General features: G+C 42.0%; 3 protein-coding genes across 5 annotated transcripts; 2 read left to right on the top strand and 1 right to left on the bottom strand.

Annotated features, from left to right (window-relative positions):
* The first annotated feature begins 1,336 nt into the window (after window positions 1–1,336).
* Window positions 1,337–12,112, top strand: slc35a3b (solute carrier family 35 member A3b). Of its 3 annotated transcripts, none has more exons than XM_053438900.1 (8): window positions 1,337–1,809; window positions 6,486–6,733; window positions 6,809–6,963; window positions 7,735–7,857; window positions 8,049–8,223; window positions 9,203–9,321; window positions 9,484–9,617; window positions 11,390–12,112. In XM_053438900.1, the coding sequence occupies exons 2-8, from the start codon at window positions 6,529–6,531 to the stop codon at window positions 11,496–11,498; spliced, it is 1,020 nt and encodes a 339-aa protein (XP_053294875.1). In that variant the 5' UTR covers window positions 1,337–1,809; window positions 6,486–6,528; the 3' UTR covers window positions 11,499–12,112. The 3 variants fall into 3 exon arrangements, with proteins under 3 accessions (XP_053294875.1, XP_053294877.1, XP_053294876.1); XM_053438902.1 differs by lacking the exon at window positions 1,337–1,809 and adding an exon at window positions 2,049–4,220; XM_053438901.1 differs by lacking the exon at window positions 1,337–1,809 and adding an exon at window positions 4,243–4,458.
* Window positions 12,113–13,140: 1,028 nt separating this feature from the next.
* On the bottom strand, window positions 13,141–16,063 carry fam78ba (family with sequence similarity 78 member Ba). Its single transcript, XM_053438509.1, has 3 exons — window positions 15,730–16,063; window positions 15,275–15,554; window positions 13,141–14,093 (listed from the first exon to the last, which is right to left on the bottom strand). The coding sequence occupies exons 1-3, from the start codon at window positions 16,059–16,061 to the stop codon at window positions 13,851–13,853; spliced, it is 855 nt and encodes a 284-aa protein (XP_053294484.1). The 5' UTR covers window positions 16,062–16,063; the 3' UTR covers window positions 13,141–13,850.
* Window positions 16,064–17,208: 1,145 nt separating this feature from the next.
* cmpk (cytidylate kinase) lies at window positions 17,209–21,743 on the top strand. The gene is made up of 6 exons (XM_053438643.1): window positions 17,209–17,460; window positions 18,705–18,851; window positions 19,306–19,458; window positions 19,572–19,648; window positions 19,973–20,069; window positions 21,025–21,743. The coding sequence occupies exons 1-6, from the start codon at window positions 17,317–17,319 to the stop codon at window positions 21,064–21,066; spliced, it is 660 nt and encodes a 219-aa protein (XP_053294618.1). The 5' UTR covers window positions 17,209–17,316; the 3' UTR covers window positions 21,067–21,743.
* Window positions 21,744–24,216: the final 2,473 nt, after the last annotated feature.

Below are 24,216 nucleotides of genomic sequence, written 5' to 3'. Positions count from 1 at the left end.
ATTACTAAGGTTCTTGTATAATCTTAATGTTTTTTGGGTCAGGACCCTTTTATTTTGACATTATATGGGTTTTAAATTTACCCTAAAGTAAAACACCAGCTGAAACATATGACATACATTATAATAACGTATAATACTAAAAAGAACACATAAATACATATAGAAACATAAAGTAGGCCCAATATATCCTTGGAACTCAGTCATTTTTAAATGTCAGCAGGATTTCCCATAAACTACTCTACAGATATCCATGAAATTTAGTGTAGAGGTTGGACATGACCTAAGGAGGGCTCCATTTTATTATAGTGCAGATATGGATCAGGGGGCAGATGCAGGAATTTATTTTCACTGTATGACACACTGCTAGTTAGGATATTGACATTGTTCTACATTTTAATTGATTTCTCAGAGAACAATTCATTGATCTTGATTTTAAAAACATCAGGCACATGTAGGGTAATAATATCACTGATAAGATATTAATGATAACAGTGTGTGAAATTTGGTGCTGATCCACAGGGCCGGCCCTGGCAATGTTGGCGCCCTAGGCGAGATTTCAAATTGGCGCCCCCCAACACACACACGCAAACTGTCATGCATCCCCAAGAAGTTTTGGACTGTAAAAATATGCACACACAGGCAGACAAAATTGTAAGCTATAAAAAACAATAAAAATATATAATAAAAAATATAAAAAGAGTCTGAAATCAGCTGTACTGATAGCATATCATGTCATGTCGACAAGAATAAACATTAATGATGTCCACAATCGGGCTGATTCTTACTTCGGGCTGATTCTTAGTTCTGCATTGGAATCAGCAGGCGGTGTGGCCTAGTCGGTAGAGTGATTGTCTTTCTACAGAAAAGTCCCTGGTTCAATCCCCACTCATGCCGACATATACTGAACTCTTAAAATTGGCAGTGATTCCAAATACTTATTAATTGCTAAATGTCTTACACTAAGTAAATTTAAATTAATAAATCCTGGTACAGGCGACCCTACAGGCCTAGGCTGTTGCCTTGGGCGCCTCTACCAGGAGCCGCCCCTGCTGATCCAAACCAGTTCAATAAAATGTGGTTTTCATGAGAAGACTACTGGGCCTCTGTGGAGGTGTGTTGCTCTGCCGAGTGACACTGAACTATCTGATTGACAGACAATGGTTGTTTTAACATGATCTAGTTAATCATTATATGAATTTAGGTGAAAAATCTAATAAAAAGTGTAAGAGCCTTTTTGTTTTGTTAAATCTCCCACCACTTGGGGGAGTAGTTCCGCTGTCAATGATGCAAGAGGTTGATATAATCAGGGGGGGTACTTGACACATGTGCTGAAGCAAACAGTTTTTGACTGTGTGGTAATGGCTGTGAACGGAATGTCTATGTTTTGGGGGAAATCGACCTATCACAGAGAAAGTGGTTCTGCTCTTTTAACCGTGGAAACCCTGCCGAACGAAATCAACAAATCGCAATTGTTTTGGAAACTGGACCCTTCTTTTAATTGGCAACGGGGTCACTAGGAAGAGTTTGTTTCTGGATTGTCTATGTTAATAAGCCACCCTCCTTCGTCCACCAGCAGGTGGCGCCCGACCTCTAGAGTGCGTTGGTGCTCCACATGTCAGGACAAAGGGGGTGTGTTGGAGGAGGGTGAGGGGGGGACGCCTCATTTTTAGTTTATATTTAAGCCCCTTTACTGCTCCTCTGTGTCTCGACGCCATGAGAGTGGATGATACATGGAGGAGCAGCAGAGGGAGGACGATCCGGTGACTGAGTGTCCTCATCCGTGTCCGCGTCTCCGATCCACTTCTCCAGGTGAGTTTCTGTGGGACTGTCAACGTGGATGGGCGAGACGTTACGGTTTGAATGAGTGAACTAGAAGCAGATGTGAGTTGTCCTGTTTCTGCAGAGACACTGACAGTCGGACTGATGCGATTCTATGTGTGGACCTGTGGAGTCACAACCTGTTGGTTTCATCTCCTGTGGCGGATCCACATCCTGATGATGATGGTGGTGTGAATTTCCATATTCTGTCAAGTGATTCCCAGGGTTGTGGGACCATCAGGACACCGTTCCACGTCCCCAGCTGCGGGTCCATTCCTTGTTGTCTGCTTGTTGTTGTTGTTGTTGTTCGGTTTCCCTTTGGATCTGAGAAATCTTCTTTGTCTCTCTGGTGCTCTTCTCCTTTATGACTCTGACTTATCAGAATAGGCTCTGGACTTTAGTCTTATGAGCCAAAGATGGACCAGCAAACATAAGCCCCCCCCCCCAGTTGTGAAAAAGAGGCACAACTGCCTCTTTGTGTTTATTTATTTCCTGTACATTCAGCCTTTAACAGAAATTGCTAAAAATAATAAATACGACCCTCCTATCATCGGCTTACGTTTGGAATTAAAAAGTGATCTTGGGCTCGAAAAGGTTGGTGACCACTGCTCTAGATAGTCTTTGTGTTACTGTACCTGTCTTTCAAAGGAAATAAGCCAACACAAAGCATTGCTGCTTTATACACACTTGGATAATTTAATCTATTTCATCACATCACTTTTTCTAAACTTCTCAATTGTTTTATAATTAGAATGTTGTTCTGAAAAGTCCTAAACACAGCTGAAAAAGGGCAAAAAAAATGCAATAGAGTGGAAGTATCAGAAAGCGGAAATACTTGAGTACAAATACGTCCACAAAGTTCAGTGACTGAGTATAAGTACAGTGTTTAGTTACTTCCCCCCCCTCAATATTAAAAATAGTTAAAGTTGGTTCTTCACTGTCTGGAGCATCTGCGTTAGAAGTGAAAGTCCCTGATCATAGACACTACAATGTGCTGTTGGTGGCTCTTTTATCTATAACCTGACCTTGGGTACTGCTTGGAGAGAGAAGGGAGTATCTGTGGAATTAGACAGCCACTATTCTCTTGTTCAGATAAAATGTAATATACACTATATACAGAACATATGGTGGCATATACAGTAATGTGTGAGGATGTTACAAAATTCCTCAATGTTTATATTTACATTTACTGAGGCAGAGGGCACATCATGCATTTTTGCATCTTGCAAATTTAACATTTAATTAACGCAGTATTAATTTACTGTCAGTGCAGTTCAACAGTTTGTGTGCAGTCCTTCTCATTGTACATATTCTTACACTGTACGTATTTCAGTTTTTTTATTCCATTTATATTTCTTTACATGTTAATTTCATATTACTTATCATTACTTTACCGGTGTCATTGTTTGTTTGCCCCTTGCTGCTGTCACGTTGCAAATTTCCTACTAATTGTAGTTCGTTACTCATTATATTGCACTGTCTGTCGATACTGCAAGAAATAGCACACTGTTTATTGACAACATGGCCTGGATGTTGATAATTTGAGTCCTTTTTGTGTGTGATATGCAGAGATCTTGCAAATAGCTGTTGCCATTAACATTAGCTCTGGAAAAAAAAAGAAGAGGTAGAATCTGTGATATTTCCTTGGAGTTCTGAAATATAAGGTAGTTTTGAAAAACCCCCCCGATGTAGTTTGCTGTTGATAAGCTGGATTTTTTTCATGTTGCTAAGCCACAATGACAAAATGTTACTTAGATGCCATCTTGCTTTGGTTCCAACCAAATTTTGTGGGATCAGGTTATGGTCAGTGTCATTGCTGACAAGCATCATGGCCATGCACTGGCAAAGAAAGAAAAGAAGTTGCACTTTCTAATAGAATTGATACAAATTATTCTTATCGAAATAAAAGAAAAGCCGTTATTCATTTTGCAGTGAAGATAAAGGCCTATCTCACGACAGCTGGAAACACCCGAAGGACAATTCTCATGGATAAAGTCTGGTGTACAACAAGCAGCTTTCCTTACAGGCTGGTTTTGCAGGTTTTGAGTGAACTGATATCTAAGATGATGAAACCTCATTCAAAAGAAGAACGTATCAGACAAAGTAAAATGTATCCATTGTGAACTTGACTTGAAGAACCGTCAGGGAGTGGATTGAAACAGGATTTTTGAAGGGATACAAGAAAGAGACAACACAATGGCATCTTAGTATGCTGGTGAGTTTGCCAATTCCCCTCAGGAATTTAGTGAGAGCTTCTACGAACTATAAAGGCAACCAAAGAAACTTAACATCATTCAGCCTAATGTTAAACCACCTGTGCCTGACAACCTACAATGTGAAATCATTGAGCTGTAAACCAAGGAGGAGCACAAAGCCCAGCACAACGACCTCGTAGTAAAACTGTAAGTATACCCTGAGGACCTACCCACTTTGAGGAGACAGCCTCTGATGTTTGTATCCCTGCTTAAGACAACCTGCTGCAGTTAGCTTTAATACAGAGTGTTGCAAAGCCTCCAAGAGTCTGAAGAGTAGAATTCTGCTCAAGACCCAAACCTGGAGGACCAGCTTCATCATCATCATTACCATCTGACATCAAACACAGTGCCAAAGAGTTTGGATGTCAGCTATCACATTAAAGAAGTAAGTGTGATATATGTGTTCAGTAATTTAACTTGGGAAAAAAAAGAATGCTATAGAAATGGAAACGACCCTGGATAGGAAGCTTCGCCAACCTTGACAGGATTGTGTGTATCTGCTGTCCCTTTGCATTGTGTGGAAATATCTGAAATGTAATGTGCATAATTTATACATGATTATCTCCCAAAGGAACTCTCACATATTTGGTGTCTTGGGAAACTTTCTTTACTCCACCAGAACTCAACATTCTGTACATTTGAACAATGTTTGGTTTCACAGGTTGTGTCTGTAATGACTGAGCCTCCAGCACGCTGCAGTTTATTAAGAATGTAAACTCTCAAAACTTCTACAGCCGTAAGTTTTACCAGATGATTTAATAAACAAGGGCATGGCTGGCTCAAATGTGAGGAGAGAGAGGGAGAGGAATAGTGTTGGGTGTGTACAAGGATACACACACACACACACACGCATACACATACACAGGGCGGGATTGTCCTGCTACATAAGGAGACCAGTGTGTTGAACGCACCACACCTTTGGCCTTCTTGGTTTGTTTAACATCGTCTATTTACTTAACATAGTAGGAATTGTACATTGAACCCTTTTTTTATCATGACACTGCTCTGACTTTATCTCTAAACGTGCAGTTAGAAGTGAAAACAGATGGTCACTGTTATTTTAACCCTAAAATTTAGACATTTAGAATGTTCTGTCTCTTTGAGTATTCGGCCTTCTTTACACTGGTTTAAGATTTGGATGCACCTGGATGAGGTTAGGAAATGTAATGGGAAGGGTGAAGATTGTTTCTCTCAACTTAACTACTCATGCAGGCTAGTTAATGAATAACTGTTCATTCCATTTTATGTAATTTCACGAGGGCCAAAAGTTTAAAAAACATTAGACTCTGTCACGGCAGTGACAAAGAAGTGTTAAAATCCTTCACAGAAGCTAAAGATTAATTCAACAATGAGCAAATACTTCTTTATAAGTAAAGGTCACTACACTCAAGTTAAATGTACTTGGTCATGAGTAAAATTGTATTATTGTTATCTGTAAAACATATCTTTGTCAAACTGTATTTTTGTAGTAACTTACAAGCATCAAAAGGAGCTGATTTTACTTGTATTAGCAGCAACATACAGTAAAAAAAGAGGATCAAGAATCAAAACATTTTACTATCTTTGGGGTTATAAGTCATGTGTGGGACTGCCGAAGTGTCCTTGGGCAAGAAACCCCAAATTCCCCCTTCTCATAGAGAAAGTGCTGCACATACAGTAGATGCTCTGTATCAATGAATAAATATTGTTGTTCAAATGTATTGTTAAGTGCTTTGAGTGTTCATCAAGACTAGAAGTATGAAATTAATTTTCATTGAAATATGAACTAGGGTGCAGCCGCAGCATAACTGATTTCACAGCAACGTGTTCAGCAGGTCTCTGGTTCACAATGTTTGTGCTCTGAGTTGGCATCTTTGATTTATATGTTGATCTGGGTGGTGGTCTTTTGATTTGTCATTGATCCAAGTTTCATGCTCATTCTATTTTGCATTAGTTTAGCCATTGTATTCAATGAAAGCAATCAAAATATGAGCACAAAGGCTAATCAAGCCTACAGCTCAACTTCTGGGTAGACCTTTGAGTAAATCTGTAAAATACCTGGTTTAACCGTATCCCAGTTTTCACCTTATTACTAAAATAACTTGTCTGTGTGTGTGTTTGTGTGTGTAGCTCCAGGGATGCAGGCTGCTCAGAGGAATGTTCTTTACTGCCTCAGGCTGAACCTACAAACTTTTAATTACAGAGTGGAGTCCTTATCCTCCCTCGCTCTGGACTGTCACCTCCCAGGTCGTTTTTAAATCTTTAATACTGTCCTTCTGCGTTTTACTCGACACAGACCTGCCAAAGCAGAAGTTGGTTCCTTCCTCAATCACACGCGAGCAGCCGTTCTCTTCCTGTGCCTGATCGAGGGGCATCGGGTGAATCCATGTGTGTCTCCTTTCTCTGTCCTCACCCTGTCTGTCTCTCCTATAGGATCCATTGTCGTCTGCAAACGTGAACAACAGAGTCGCCCGAAATGGTCCTTTCCTCGCCACACTCCTTGAGGCTGAAGTATGCGTCTCTGGGGGTCCTGGTGTTGCAGACCACGTCGCTGGTGCTCACCATGCGCCACTCCCGCACCCTGAAGGAAGATGGCCCCCGCTACCTGGCCTCCTCCGCTGTGGTGTTGGCCGAGGTGCTCAAGGTCCTCACCTGCACCCTGTTGGTCTTCAAGGATTGCAGTGAGTGTGTTGCTCATCACTCCATGGGTGGTCCTCACCTTACGTTACAGACAACACACTCTCTGTCTCTGCCAGGTTTCAATGTGCAGTCTATGAACCAGCTGCTGAAGGAGGAGATTGTGAACAAGCCCATGGAGACCATGAAGTTGGCCATTCCTGCAGGAATCTACACGCTGCAGAACAATCTGCTCTATGTGGCCTTATCCAACCTTGACGGAGCCACCTATCAGGTATGTGTGGGTGTGTGGGTGTGTGTGTGAGTGTGAGAGATATTCCAGTACACATTGGCTGTTGTCTTTGATTGGCAGACATTTTCCAAACTTGAAAATTCAGTTCAGCTTTGACCAGTTTGAGCTAACAAACTGCTACAAGATACTACTGGTGACACTGATGGTTCCAGTCAATATAGGTCGTTCTTATCACACTGAGTTAGTTAAGTTCCAGTAATTTTGGTTTTAATTACTTATTACATGCTATACATTTAGGAGAAAAACATGATTGACAGCTTAGCCTGACTCACAATAGGTTGAGTGTGTGTATTGGAGGGACCTCGCTACGGTGGGTCCATCCTCTCAACTGCTACTGCACAGACTGCACAGTTCATATCAGGAATATTGTGGCTTAATTTTTTGGATAGTGGGGGAAAGTGGAGTCTGCTTTTTAGATATACTGAGGTTATCTATACATATTAGTAATGAAATTAGTTTCCACTTCTGAATAGGATAATAGTGAGGAAAATAATAACATTATATTTGATACTCAACTGCAGAAGCGCCCTGTGTTGTCAGTAGCTAGGATCGATAGTAAATAAAAACCAATGTAGTTGGATGGAAAACCCCTGCATCATGTTTAAGCTTTTTTTTTTTAAACTAAGAAACCCTCCTTTAGAATCAAGTCATATGTATATGTATATGATAACTTAAGGACCCATTTGATGTAAATGGTATTCCCTGACCATTTTTACTTTGTTACCTTACCATTGTTTTTTGCGCTTCACCAAGGTGACGTACCAGTTGAAGATCCTCACCACGGCACTATTCTCTGTCTCCATGCTGGGGAAGAGTTTGCGCCTCCACCAGTGGCTCTCGCTGCTCCTACTCACGGCTGGCATTGCTCTAGTGCAGGTACCATTAGACACTAATAATCCTGAAGTCCCTGAGCAGCTAACAAACACACAGGTGTATGATTATTCTAGTGTTGTAGTGTAAATGTGACTGTACTCACTCGTCACATGTTTTGGCCATGAGTAACATGCTGAGCAGACAGATTCAAAGTCCCTGCCCACAGTTTTGACCTGATGTTTGAACCACCACAGTTGCCCACAGAGTCTGGAGGTGACCCGGAGCAGACGATCCCGACGGCAGGATCCCAGTTTGTGGGACTGATTGCCGTGCTGATGGCCTGTGTGTCCAGTGGCTTTGCTGGAGTTTACTTTGAAAAAATCCTCAAGGAGACCAAACAGAGCGTGTGGCTCCGTAACATACAGCTGGGTGAGTTACGTTTACCTTGATTTCTCTGGGGAGTGTGAATGGGGCATTTGAAGAACATCATGTCGGTGGACAGAAGCATAAATTATTTGTCGAGCAGCTTCTCTGAGTCTTTTCCCTTCGTGTGTCCTGTTCTATCTTTCTCAGCTACTTTTCTGCATCTATTCACTTTCCACAACCTGCTTTTTTTAAATCTGTAGCTGAAAGCATATGGCATTTTCTCTTTTGTGAATTACAAAACATACAGTTTGGCTTTGATAACGTTGTTTTCCCATACATTTTTGTATAACACAGCATCTGTAAGAGTCCGTTTTATCCTCTTCGATATATATATTCAGAAACCAAGTAGATAATTAAAATTTCATAATGATAGAGCTGCATAATTTATATATTTTTCAAACATATCAGAAGAGAATAAGACAACTACAGAGGCTGTCCACATTAATGAGGGTTGAGCTCTTGAGATATTTGACAATATATGATTTATTTTGTATATTGAGACATACACACACACACACACACACACACACACTTGGCAGCCCTCCATAAATCACCAATAATTGAAATCGTAGGAGATATGAAAAACTATTATAGATTTACTATCACATTATTCAAAGTATATTTCCCAGAGGTCGGTTAGGAAGCGGACATGAACTTTAACACTCAGAAAACTTGATAAATTAATAGGATCCAATTATTCATGGAGCAGCCATGTCAGTCATCACAGGAATGATTTATTAAATAATAGATTGACAGGTTTACTCGTCAGGAAAACTCTGCCCTTGCTCGGAGAGGAGCCATGTTACGGAGATGACCTCAATTAGAATTCTTTAAGAGGGGCCGCTTTTAGTCCTGCTGGAGATATGAAATTCTTCACAGATTTGAAAGTGGTGGAGAGGTCAGTCAATGTAACTGGGTTTCCTCTTACACTGAAATACAAAGCAACTGAAATGTAACTTATCCTGCTTCTTGTCTCCTCCAGGTTTGTTCAGCTTTTTGTTTGGCTCTATAGGCATGATGATGTACGACGGCCAGAGTGTGATGCAGTCAGGAATATTTCAGGGCTACAACTCTATAACCTGGACCGTAGTTGTCTTACAGGTTCAGTCATTGAGTCTACTCAATCTCCCATTATCATTTGTGTTACATTTTCATGTTTGTGAAGCTGCTGCTAAAATTGTACACACACTTCTCTTACAGGTTTGTCTTAATTTTGAGTGCGTTTCCCTGAATTTGGGATAAAAATGTCTCCTCCGTCTGCAGGCTATGGGCGGGCTGGTCGTAGCTGTGGTCATTAAATATGCAGACAACATCCTCAAAGGATTCGCCACATCTCTGTCCATCATCCTGTCCGCTCTCATTTCATATTTCGTGTTGGCGGACTTCAATCCCACTGGGTAAACACAAGCATGCTCTCATACACTCCCACAAGGCTCAGGTTCGATTTCTTTGTCTGTTTTTAGTTAGACTTACTAATCGGCTCTGAGGATAGATATGTCTGTCAGTGGGTTATTTGTCAACCCACCACTTTTGTCTTGACTGAAATGTCTTTAGAAATTTACCACAGACATTCATTGCGCCCAGAGAATAAATCCTACTGATTTTCCCCCAGCACCATGGTTTACATGTGGCATTTTGAATCATTCGAGATCTACCACCCTGATATCTTCCAAAAAAAACACTTAGGAGAGTCACACTTATTATTTTTTGCAATTTCTGTTAAAGGCTGAATGTACAAGGAATAAATCTACACAAAGAAGGGCAGTTGTGCAACTTGCTCTAATCAATGCACAGAATTTTAAATTAATATCAATTCATATTTACAATGCACAATATATAGCTTCTGAGTTCCACAGAATGTTTTTAGATATAGACTTTGATTTGAAATGGCCACAAATATGAATATTGCCCGGTATGAAAGAAGTCCTTTGTTCTCAAATAAATACCAGTACTACAAAGTATGAAGCCGTGCATTTTCCGTTCCTGCAAATATTTTGTAATAAAATACCCTTTTTAAACAAAGGAATGGATTCAATCAACAGAAATGCTGGAGTGCTTTTATTTTTGAAAAGGCATACAGAAAGTGCTGAAACTATTTGCTTGTGATTTAAATTCATCAGATAAACATTACAACTCAGGTGAAAGATCATTTTCTCTGTTTATTCTGCTGTGAACCAAAATGTTTATCTCTATGACCGGATGTATTTACAACACTTTCCGAACCCATTTCAAAGTAAAAGCACTCCAGCGATTCACCTTCTGAATCCACTCATTGTTATCGACAGACCGAAAGATGGGCATCTTGATACTGTACAGTCCTGACATTTACTTTAGTACATAAACCAACTTGTTCTTGAAGGAAATGCAGGAGATAGACCTGCAACTCCACCGCCAGTAGCAGACACTCAGCTTGTGTGAAAAACAGACAACCGACACACAGACAACCGACACACAGACAACCGACACACAGACAACCGACACACAGACAACGGACACACAGACAACCGACACACAGACAACCGACACACAGACAACCGACACACAGACAACCGACACACAGCTGATCTGCGGTGCGACGACAGCCAGTGAGTTCGGGATCGACAGTGAAGACTGCGACGGGTTGACGACCACTGCCATAGAGTGTATTTAAAGATGGACGGCAAATCTCCACTTCCTTCTCATTATCTAGAAATGAAGCCAAAATATCCTTGTAAATAAACGTTGCCATCTTGTGACTTTGGAGCCAAAATCTGCACAGTAGAGATGAGGGGATAGTGCTGCAGATACACTCGACCAATCGCAAGTCCGTCTCAGTTTTTATCACATGACATAGCTGAGTAAAACCAAACTTAAAGGGAAAATTAACACTGAAACAAACACCAGCGTGATAAGAACTATACCGTGAATTACCGAAACCATCTTTGATGTGCCCATTGACTTTTTGGTTTGTTCGACGTCCAATCCACTTACATTAAGGAGGCAGCTTCATGCTGCCAGCCACCAGGTGGCAATCGGGACCCTTTGGCTTCACTTTTGGGAAGTGTTAGGTTATGGTGCCACCTCACTAGCATTCATGGGTGTAAGCTGAGTGCACAGCTGTTTGTTTGTTTGTTGAATTAACTACAATGACAACATTTTTCTCTCTTCTTTTTTTTCTTTGTCCTCTTAGACTATTTTTCATTGGGACCATGCTGGTTATGGCCGCCACCATTCTTTACAGCTACCAGTGCAAACCTTCCAGTGTTATCATGATCAAGATAGAGACCGGTGCCACCTGAAAGGAAATCACCCCCAAGCGTAGAAAGGAGTGGAACTCTATGACATGTGACATACAAGAGTATTCCGAAATGAAGGGTGCGGTAAAAACATGGAGGTGATCAAACCTGTTACTTCCCAACAACTACAACTGGAGACTGTTGCGACTAGATGGGTCCCATCACACCTCTTAGTCAATGATGTCGATTACATTTGCTTTGTAGATGTATTTCTCTGACGTCAGAAAACATGTTATTCATGCAGTGTGAAGGGACCAGCAGGAACAAACTGAGGAAACCTTGGCCACATGAATGTTTGGAAATGTTTGAGGGGACATGTTTCAGTTTATATAATGTGAGTAAAATGATCATTTTGTATTTACAAAAGGGAAAGGGTGTTGATGATGCAGTCATGAAAAAGGGACAAATCCTTGACAGAGCTTCCATCTAGTGGTGGAGTGAAGATCAAACTTGCTGCAAAGAGGAGGGGTTACCTCTGTTCAAAGATGCTGAATGTCTGTTTTTAGATGAGATGAGATGGGATATGACTGCTTTGACCTTGCTGCTCACAGCCTGTGTATTTATATCAAACGCACTCAATATTTAAATGCAAAATAAAAGTGTTTATGCAAGAACAACTGCATAAATTATAAGGTCTCTTTTATGCTGAAACAAGGAGCTCTGCCTTTCTTCTTACATCAAAGTGAAATTAATGGATGGATTGAAATTGTTTGTTTGTGTGTGTGTCTGTGTGCATAAGGGAGGGTGCACAGGCTCACATGCGTACACACACAGACCAAGTCACACCCATGAATATTTTGAACAGTTTTTTTTTCCAGTTGCAGTGCTCTCAGAAAAACCAAAGCAGTCTCTATAGCAACAGATGGCTGGATGAGCAGCTGTGCAGCGATAAATGTGGACCCACTGAATTAATATCACCTATTTTAACCTCTGTGAATTTTAACGTGGCAGTAACAGACAGATAAAACAGATTTTAGACAGAAGAAAACTGCTTTTGTCATCTTTCTAGGGTTGCATATTTCAGGAAGAGGAGGAAAAGAGCGAGCAGATGGGAAGGTGAGATGTGAACCTGGAGAGAGGCACAGATGGAGGATGGGTCATGTGATTTGTGTGCGGAGTGACAGGGGGACACTTGGACTGAGCTAGTGGACGGACAGCGTCACAGATTACGTCAATGATTATCTGTACAAACCTGAAAAAAAGGTGACGACAGCGATGCGGGCTGATATTGTGAGACGACCTCGTAGCAAGCAAAAGAAAATGGCACTTATCCAAATTAATAAATTCAGTCATGTTTAATTCCACATCAGGGAAACTATCAACTTGAAGAGTACATTTAGATTCCCTGATTGTTGGAAGATTGGTGTAACTTTGTAGTGCAACCTGACCCGATCACCACATCAAATCTGCCCTTGGTCTGAGTTCAGCTCGGCCCCGCTCCAGCTGTGACATATATACGACTGTTATGCACTGTTCCAAGTCATTTACACCACACTTATTTAGAGCATAGCTGACATTATTTATTTAAAGTGGTAACAGGTCCGGCTCGTCTCTCTGATGCTTTGTCCCCCACCTGAATACAACAGAATTAGCTGCACTACAGAGGCTGGAACATGTCGGTGCATAAGTTTGGTGTGTTAGCAAAACTCCAGTGACAACTACAGCACATTTGATCACCTGGGTTGGATGTTCTTAATACAATCTGATTGATGTATGACTGAAATCTTAACCTAAAAAGATCCATATATAATAATATAATACTTTTGTGTCTTAAGTTTTCTGAATACATCCTGTTACTCTGGAGAGTTCTGAAGGCCTGGATTGGCGCTGACAAGGTTTAACCAGCCGCAGGGTTTTTTGGCTGACTTTTCAATCAAAATGTCTTCACGTATCAAGTTGTAAAAAAAACAAATGCTATTCTTAAACTTCTCAACGACAGTTTTTTTTGTCTCTCAATCTCTCATGCAATAAGATCTACATAAGGATGCAGGATGCAGTTCCGGTTGTGGACTCATACCTCCGCGGTACGTCTAAAAGCAGTCTTCTCAAAGCAGTCCAAAACTTGCCAGGGGCCAAACAAGCCTCAGTGCAACTCCAGGCCCCTGATACTAGTTCACTGCCGGCTCATTTTCCCCATGACACCATTCTGTGTCAGATCCAAACAGTAATATCCACTCCAGCTTGCTTCAATGTTCCACTAAAATCCCTCAGGTACAATGATCCGCTGGCATCTTGAGCGCAGTGAAACCATCAGTTCTCTCCTCTTTGACACACTTAATCAAACTTCACGACCCTCATTTTTCTGCAAAAGGGAACAATTCGACTTTTTTTTGTCTGTGCAGCTTCATGACCCTCTTATTTTGGCGGTATTACTACAAGTGGAGCCCCTCTCCGTGGCCTCCACATTAGCACTTGGGCGTCGTTGGCGTTGGGCCTCCCCAGTGCGTTGGGAGGGATGGGCTCCTGGTAGTTGAGGATGTGTGGCTGCTCCTGGAAGGAACGACCCATCAGTGAGGCCCGGGAGCCCAGAGGCATGTCTGGATCTACAGCTATGTCCACTCGCATCCGCCACCGCACCGTCTGCAGCACAATACGCTCCTGGAGGAGAAGAGCGATATCAAATGGTCAAATGAATGGGTTAATATGGCCCGTGTTTCCTGTGTTTGTGTGTACACTTGCAGAACTCCTTGACCTGGATGACTGAGACTCTTCACAGATATGACCTGTGTTGCGTATATGTGTTTGCATGATGCAGTCTCGTTTAAGTAGACAGCAGGGGTAAGGGTGTTTTGTTGTTTTCAACCCTGTCGGTGTGTGTGTTGTTGGTTTGTTTGTAGACAAGTTTACCCAAAAACTCTAAAACAGATTACCACAAATCTTGGTGGAAAGATGCGATTTAACGCAGGGGAGAACCTACATCAATTTGGTGCCGAACCGGATCAGAGGGCAGAACCAGGATCTGTTTTTTCCTTTCTTTAACATTGTGAGATAAAATGTTTCCTAACATTTTTGATTTCTCAGAAAGTAGTTTGAGGAACTTAATGAAAAAAATAATGCATGTTTAGGGGACTACTATATATGAGTGTGTAATTGGTGCAGATCAAAATAATATCTGTAGCTAGTGAATTTAAACGTGGTTTTGTAAGGGGGATGTTGGGCCTTGAACTCTACTACCACTCAATTTAAAGCTTCAATTGAATGTCATTAACAGATGGTATATGTGTAGTTAATGTGCTTCCTACTAAATGATTTATCACTTAACCTATATCAGGTAAGTTTAGTTGACACATTGACATCATTTGACTATAGGTGTTTTAATGCCAGTTTTCTCACCTCTGAACACTGATTTCTGTATTGAACATTCAACACACAAAGAGACAGGCCTGCTCTTTCCTGCTCCTAACTTATTAAGCATCAACAAAGAGAACACAATTTACCTGTAATAGACTGAAAAGAATCTAACAGTCGACAGTACAAAAATCACTTAAAGCCCTTTTGATACACATTTTATCCTTGACTGAGTTTTGAGGGACAAATTCAGGGCCGTATTACGTGACACCGGAAAAGAAAAGTGCAGAAGGAGCTGATCACATCACAGTCGGTCTGTAAGTGCTGTGAAAGCTGTTTCAGATGTAGTCTACAGTCAGAGTTCCTCATTCAAACTGGACAAAATGTATTAGTGACACTGTGATTTCTTAAATGATCAGGATACTGGTTTGATGCATGTGAAAACCACCTATTCCCCCTTATTTTTCTCTTCGATGTGTTGTCTGTCCCACCTTGGTGACGGAGTTCATGGCTACCAGCCAGGTGATGAAACTCTGGTCCCTCGTGATGTGGGTCAGCATGGGCGTGTTGCTGTTGCTGATGGGGACTGCCCAGGTCACACTCGGGTAGAAGTTGTCGTTCATGCCTACGGTCAGACGGGACGGTTTGGACGTGGGGCCGGTGAGGGTGACCGTCTCGGTGGTGTTGCCGTACCAGGGGTAGCTGACGCCATCTGAGTCGCTGATGGCCTTGACTCGACCCTCTCGCAGCTCAGGTAACTCCCAGCTGGACCTGCGGCAGTAGATGGGGGGTACAGAGGGTCAGATGCTCTTTTGTGGCAGAGCTTTGGACATGCTGTTACCGAAACCCTCACAAACAGAGCTGAGCTCATCCAAACACACTTTAGACACATGCACCCTGAACATATGAGAAGTTAAAGTGTGTCGGCGTTTTCTTTGACACTTACATCCCAATATCGCCATAGGTGTTGTAGAACTCCATCTGGGTGCAGGCTTGGATCCAGCCCACCACCCAGGTTTCATTGCGGGGCACGGGTGGCATCACAACTCCCGCTGAGGCCCTGAAGTAAGGCGTCTTGTAACGGAGCACAATGGGGGAGTTCTCCTCAATGATGGTGGGACACTGGTCTATGGAGGCTGACACCTCATACACCACAATGTTCTCCCGCCTGATGCGGGGCTTGCATGCAATGCTCTGAATACAGCCCATGGTGCAGGCGACAAGCAGGATGAGCAAAACCAGAGAGGGGAGCAAATGGTACCTGGCCAGTATGCACATCAGTCCCCTCCGGATTCCACCCTTGCCTGAAGAGCAGATCTAGTATTTTAAATACCCATCATCACTGATAGTTGGGAGAGGTGGGGGGGAGGGGGGGGGAGGGAGAGACAATGATGGGGAGGGCTATCACAGTCACCATTGATCAAACATAGAGGCATCCACCATCATATTGTCAGCATGTGATGGTATGGAGGTGGGAGCGCAGTGGGGGACGGGGGGGGGGGAAGTATCACAGATCTCCGCAGCCTCCTCCCCCCGGTCTGCCTGCTGACTGCCGCACTGCCCTTGGCGCTCGTCCCCAGAAACTGCAATCCGGCCTCCCCGGGGCTGCTGCTGCTGCTGCTGCTGCTGCTGCTGCTGCTGCTGCTCCTCCGCGGGGCGTCCGGAGGCTCCACGGCTCCGTGTCGAGTCCACTCGTCCGGCTGCACGTCGGTGCCCCTCGATCCTGCTGCTCTGCTCCCGGCTCCGCGCTGTCATGTCAGGTGGCGACAGGGCAGCCAGGTGCGTCAGAGGCGGGGGGGGGTGGGGAGGTGGGGGTGGCCGCTGGATGCCTTTTGTTTGTTCGGCCCTCCTCCTCGCGTGGTGTCAGCCAGACGCCCGCGCGGCGCCCTCAAAACACAGAAAGCGGGCTCTCCATCACTTTGACCTACATGAGGAGACGCTCCAGCAGAGTCGCCGCATCAGACGCGCTGCGGCCGGTCCCTCACAGCAGAGACGGCGGGGCGATACAAAAGGCTGCTGCTTGCAATGCTGTCCGCCCGGTGCGCTCCCATTCTTGGGGAAGCATGAATGGTGCGTGATGAATGGAGTCGGCGAGGCGGCATAAACGTGCGGCGATCCTTAACGTGCACCCGGCCGTGTGTCGGTGAGTCGTCCCCAAGGAAGATGTGAGCATCAGGGTCCGCAGAGCATCCTCCTCCGGCTCGCGGGTCGCCCTGGTCGGTGTGGAGGTGCTGATGCTGGAGGGAGGCAGGGGAGGGGCGTCACCCGGCCGCTGCGTAAAAAAAAAAAAAAAACACACAACACGCCTGTGTGGGGGTGGTTATGACGCGTCACACCTCTGTGAGATCCCCATTGGTCATCGGAGCCAACAGCGGAAGTGGTGTCATGAGGCTCCGCTGCCTCCTCCTCCCGACACGCACTCACCGGTCAGCTCAGCTTTATTGTCCCTGCCCTCCCTCCACCCCCTCCTCAGCTACCAAAGCCCCCGCACCGCCGGTTCGAGTCCTCAGCTGCTGCCGGTGGTCGCTGGTGTATGATCGGCCGTCTGTTCGGTGCTGTGTCTCAGAGGCTGCCGAGCTTGTTCTCCCCGGTGTCGCTTGTGATGAAGCCGAAGGTTGTGTTCGTGCTGGGCGGGCCTGGCGCCGGCAAAGGGACCCAGTGCTCCAACATCGTGGAGGTACGAGAGATGGCAATAAAAGGACACTGTGAACTGTGGATTGTTGTTGTTAGGAATGAGTGGGGCAAGATGGCATTAGTATAAAGTTAACATCTAGGTAGTTACTGATGTTTTGTGCGGCTCTTTTACGAGGCAATGACTAAATTTCACCGACTTCCGGTTGTCCTCTAAAATGAACAAGTGTTACCCTGCTAGCTAGTTAGCCGCACAGGTTGGACACTATGTGCTGCTCTACAAGCCGGTGTTAGCATGTAAGAGCAATTTGAAATATGTATCTTATCCAGACTCTCTCCGAGTTCATGTTTATTAGCTGAATTCATGAAATAATAACAAATAAAACCGGTAAGCTCAGTGTAAATAGCCTAATGAAAATGTGCCTATTAGCTACACCCAATACAAACACAGCCAACAGGAGATGATCTGTTGACATTCGCCTCCCGTTGTACCCTTATCACTGACTTATCTTCGCTGTGGAGATTATTAAAAATGGTCAGTGGTCACGTTTTATTGTCCGAGGAACCATCACCTCATTATGGGCGTGTAGGTGTAACAGCCCAAACACACGTCAGCAGGATACACCTCAGATTTAACACTTCAGGTGTGTGTTGTACTTTCTGCAGCGGTGCACCCACAGCATCAGCGAGTGTGATCTGACCGTTTGCAGTCACTATTCACTGATGTTGAGACAAGTCAAGATCAGAGTTTAAAAAGTCCCGTTGTAGAGTGTGTGTGACTGTATAAATATGATGTAATTTGCTCCCATTCATACATTTCCCCCCACTTTATCACACACCATACTAAAGAAACAGCATGTGTTAGAGAAAGCATATTTTTTATCAAGCTATCTAAAAAGGTTGCACGTAAGAATCCTGCCCTGATATTTGTCTGAAAGTATGTGTGTATGTGTGAGTCATAGCTCCTATAAGAGAGACTACCAGTGCACGTAGATGTCCAAGGGTGTTGGCTGCTGTGCTTCGTGTACAGTGGTTAGGCCTGAATGGCAGCAATGCATAGAGGCTCTTTTCATTCTGCCCACAAGGAGTGACTTTTCCTGAGTTGTAAATGGGGAGGATTTAGCCTGTGTGTAAAAAGCTGTCCTCTTCACTGTGGAGTTTTACTCTTCGTACAAATGGGCTGTGTGCAAACATGAATAAAAAAGCATGACTGCTACTTTCACTTGATGAATAATGTCCAGGTGCTTTTTATTCCCCCACATGAGTTAATGTGTGAAAATTGTCTCTTAGAACTACAGCTACACTCATTTGTCGGCTGGGGACCTGCTGAGAGCAGAGCGAGCCAGAGAGGGGTCAGAGTTTGGACAGCTCATTGCCAACTTCATCAAGGACGGTAAAATCGTCCCTGTGGAGATCACCATCAATTTACTCAGGAAGGTATGTATCAGATACTGGCTGCAGATCCAGTTTGTGTTTGTTTAACTCCAGATAAATCCAGACCAGACCACTGGTGCCCAACTATTTACTCAGAACCAAATGCAACTCAACCTTGTTTGAAAAAAGCTTTTAGTTAGGGCCCGAGCACCGACAATGATTATTATTATTTTTCAGGCAAATGAAATGCCTTTTTGAGGGATTTAAAACACTCCAAGTCCCCAAAGTTTGCAGAAAATTAAAAAGTGGTGAAGATGTTTGTACTCTTTTGAAATGGGCGTGGCAAAATGGCTTTACAATTTAAATTAGATTAACAAAAGATTTACACCGTGTGGACTATAATCTGTGACGGACATAGGAAGTGTCAGCACCGTGATACTGTCCCTTTCTAGTGCTGACTTGTCCTACGTTGAATTATGTATTGGGACTAAAATTCGTTTTGTCCATGTTTGTTAAGGCGATGGAAGAGACTATGCAGAAAGATGCGAAAAAGTTCAGATTCCTCATCGATGGTTTCCCCCGCAATGAGGACAACCTCCAGGGGTGGAACACTGTCATGGATGGCAAAGCAGACGTCAAATTTGTGCTTTTCTTCGACTGCGGTAACGAGGTAGGTCGAGGAAAGCTGAAACCCCAACATCTGTTTTCAGTTGCATACAAAGTGCTGAGCTGATATACCTAGGATCCAATTAACACTGAAGACATGATGTGGTTTGTGCACAGGTCTGCATTAACAGATGTCTAGAAAGAGGGAAGAACAGTGGACGCACAGATGACAACAGAGAAAGTCTGGAGAAAAGGTGCAGTCCTGAGACACAAGCAAAACACATGACTGAAGACCTGATCACTGTTGAATCCCAGATTTAAGTTACAAATACCTACATGAGTATAAATACTTTGTTTTTTTATGAATAATTTCCTGCCACTTTCAAGAATCAGTCTCATGTACTCATTTATTTGTATCTGTGTCAAGTAAAACAAGCATATCTGATCAGTATGGATTTCTCCGACCCACTTAACTGACTGTCGCTACCTGCACGTGGGTTTTTGACCTAATTTGTGTCTCCTTAAAGTCCCCTGTGTCATCTGACCCCAATAACCAGGAACATTTTTCTTTGATACAGAATCCAAACCTACCTACAGTCCACACGACCAATCATTGAACTGTATGAGAAGCAAGGCAAGGTGCACAAAGTAGATGCCTCTCGTTCTGTGGATGAGGTGAGTAAATAATGTGGCTGTAGCATCTATGAACAGTAACATTGGATTCCTGAAAAGACACGTGGATGAAAGGAGGGAAATAAGCAAATTACTTCCACTACAGCTGAGTGTATTTGCAAGATAAATCTGTCAGACAGGGCAACAAAACATTAACATGCCTCTCCTTAAACTTTAAGATATCCTGAGGGAACACAATTTTGGAAGTCTGATGTTAAAAGGGAACAGAAGTAGAGAAATGTGACATGTTTTCCCAAAATATTGTGTGCACATGAGTTAAAAAGCAACAAACGAGTTGATTCATTTTAAGAACCTTAAAGAAAAAGAAAAGAAAAAAAAACTTTTAAGAAAAAAAAAGATTATAGAAATAATATTTTGTGTCTATGGGCGGAGCATTTAAACAAAATTACTTTTAAATTTATTACAAATAAAATGGAAAAGTGTCTGTAGTTGTAAACATCTATAACGTTTTTGCTTTAAAATTAATGAATGTGCTTGACTCAGAAGTCAACAAATTAAAACCCTTTGAAATTCTTACAAGGACATCTACATCTCCTGGATAAAAAATAATTGAAATTGAGGGTATTTTCTTGCAGATTACATTTTTGAAATGAAACTGTTAAGGAAATTATTAGTAGTATTATAAGCGTCATCGCTAATAAAAGTATTAGCTAGTGATCACAGTACTAGTCTGCCTTTTGTTATTGTAAATAGAGAACATTTGTGTCTCTCAAACACGACCATTAATCTGTAAACCTCATATTGAGCTCTGGGGAAAATGTGAGAGATGTATTTGTGAGTAACAATTATTCAATTTATCAAAAAAAGGAAACAATCTTTAGCATCTTTACAGATAACATTTTCAAAGGGATAGTAAATGAAAATGCTGTGAACTCGAACAATTGAAGCTGAAATATTGTTCCGTGTTTGTGACCTGCCCCTTGTTTTACCCTTGCAGGTGTTCGCTGATGTGAAAGCCATCCTAGACAAAGAGGATTGAATCTTCCCAACTGCCAACATTCACTCACCTTTTTCTTTTTTTTCTTTTTACCAGCTGCAAGTACACTATAGCAAGTTTATGTCCATTCATATGACTTTTTACTTTGGTTACTTTTTGTTTTCAATGTATTTTATATCTGCGGCACTCTGTGTGAGTGTGTGCTTAATTTGTATTGGTGTGAGTGAGAAGTTGACATGCCTAGCCGCTAATTGTGATCCATGTTCAGGGAGCTCACAGCTCATCTTTAATCATAGTCTGAGGCCTTCGCTTAAGAACGAAATGTATCGTTAGTTTAGAGGAACACTTACAGTACGGGAGGTCTCTATGGTATTTGTGGTTTCCCCTCACAGAATCATGTCATCGGAAGGAGCCGTACTGTTTCAGACCAAATAGTTGTTTGAGCTCATGACGACGATTTCAGACTTTATAGAGAGGTAAATAGTCTGTCATTCAAATAAAAAGCATACATCAGTCAAACTGCTTGTATGACGTGGAGTTATTAGGTACTCTCCATCTGTGTTATAAGTGGCTCTTAATATTTTAGAACCCGATGTGCTTCTTCAGAGCCATGAATCCTGGCTCATCATTTAGAGAAAACAGCCAGGTCAAAATACATATTCTATCAAATCTGTACTGTATCTTCTTGAAGGAGGGATGATAAATCTCAAAAGTGAAAACTCTGACTTTTTCTCCTTTTGTTTAGTTAAATTATAAAGTATGAGCTTTCTTTCTTGTACACATTTCCCCCTGTAATATACTTTATTCACTATAAACATATTGTGCCATCGGGAAACGCTATCAAGTCAACATCTGCACAAGACTTTACAAAACCACGTGGACGTACACGTAAGCCTTCACCCTGGTCGACCAGCAGGTGGCGTCACTGGACAGTCTGAGAAAGTTGATCCATGAGTTTATATCTAGAGAAGATGACACATTTATCAAATAAGGTAAACAAATGCTCAGATAATATCTTGATGAATCTAGTAAATGTATAAAGAAAAAAAAATCTAATAAACATGGTTAATTGAGAAATAAGTTAAAAAAAAAATGTATCTGTGTTTATATCTTTAGTGATTTCCAGGTAAAATATATTTAGTCTTGTTTCAGTATATATTTTTATTTTTATAACTGAATTCATTTTAGGTTTAATATTAATATATTTTTATGCCTTTGGTCATTTAATAATTGATGAATAAGACGTTTTTTGTCTTCTGTATAATTTGTGTCATGTCTCTATACACATATGTAGACTGACAGTTTGGCCTACTCTCTGGGCCCTGTCTCAGAACGCAGGAGGTTTAGTGAAAACTCAGAGTTAATTGACTGAGACTTGATGGAGACTCCAAGTCAGTTACTATCTGGACCTGCTCCGTGATGATGGCCGGTTTTCTTCCAGCAACATAGACTTTCTCCTTCACTTTAGTTGAAGCCTTCAGACAGAAGGAGGAATCGTACATGACGTCATCTTCTCCGTCAGAGACATAATATGACACAGTCATTTCTGAATGACCCATCCTCTCACATAAATGACAAAACCATTCAGAGAACACACTACATGGGGGAAAGAATGTTCAAAATGGGTTATATAAAGTCTGATGTCCATTCAGACTGCACAGAATACTACATGGGACTGCACACCATCTAAATAATGCTGGCAGGACATCTATCTTTCCTCTAGGACTGCCTCATCCCATCATCCCCTCAGACAATCAACGTCAACTGTACATAACCCGCCCAGTGGAATCAGGGATGTGCACAGACATTTTGGCCAGAAAAAGGGCACTTCTCAAAATTATTTATTTAAAAAGATGTTTTAAAACAATATGGTGAATGAAGTAGAACATCTTTGACTTACTCAAAACATTATTTTATGACCTTCACTAACACAATAGTAAAAAAAATTCTCTGTGTGAACTGAGACCTTTAGTATTCACTAGGTTTATCACAAGAGCACATAACAACAAAGGACACAACTCTGCATATTGATGTATTACAATGTATCACATCCACAATTTCCTATATTATTGCACATGGCTGGTATTCATCAGTTAATATTAATTGATAAAATCATTCAAATATTAACTAATTTTATGTAGAAAGTGCTTTAAAATGTATTAAAGATGGTTACTGTTATTACAAGGGTGCTGTAATTTCATCGCTTTCACACTTTTTATAGGGTTTCAATTAAAACAACTGAAGTCTATGACAGTGGTGAGTGCTCTCAATAATGATTTGACATTCATTGCATAATTTTCAGGAATTTTTTTAGGATGAATGTTCAATAATTTCCCTCTAATACTGTGTATTCTCGCCAAAATCAAACTACACATCCAACTTATTCAATAACTTCACTCTGACAGGTAAAGGCGACACAAGCCTGCATACATTTTGTGTCAGTGCCGGGCTAGTGCACAGGCTGGTTCGGAGTTTGTTTAAAGCCGGATCTTTGAAGAAGCAATTTACATCACTGTATACGTTTCAGATTTTCCAACATAACTAGCACTGACTTCAAAGCACAACATCAACAAAGGTTGACTACAGTGAGAAAAAGGAGAAAGTTTCCTCTAAGGGCCGCTGCATGTGATGCCACAATGTTTTAATTATGCCGATCCCTTTGATTACACATTGTTTAAAGGGAGCTGCATCTTCCTTGGATAACACGTTGTTCAAAGGCAGCTGCTTCTGTTACCACATTGTTTGGAGGCAGTTGCCACCAAGTGTTTGAGGTAGTTTTCACTGAATCAAGAAAAGCTGCACCAGATCCATTATGTGGAGGTCTATGGCTAGGTAAGAACTCAAAGACTGTATTCCCAGAATCAGTTACAATGTGACTGCTACTGTGCCTGATTAAACTGTGATAAACAAAATGAATAATGTAAATGTTTATCCTTGCCTTAAATTCATCATAAGATGGTGGAACAGAGTTTTTAGTAACGGTAGGACAAGGCACACTCTCCATTTATATTCATGCTCTCCAGGCTGAATGAATGTATTCAGTGTTTTTGGGCTACAAGACAGAAATGAGACACTCACAAAATGTGGCTTTCCAATTGCATATAAACCATTGACACTTTTATTTACTATCATAATACACTAAAATCCATAAGACCATTTAAAATAGACTTAGTGTTACTCCTTCAACTTTAA

Source organism: Pleuronectes platessa, chromosome 13, assembly GCF_947347685.1.
Source record: "Pleuronectes platessa chromosome 13, fPlePla1.1, whole genome shotgun sequence".
NCBI lineage: Eukaryota > Metazoa > Chordata > Actinopteri > Pleuronectiformes > Pleuronectidae > Pleuronectes > Pleuronectes platessa.
Note: the sequence above shows the minus strand (reverse complement) of the source record. Positions and strands in the feature narration are given on the sequence as shown.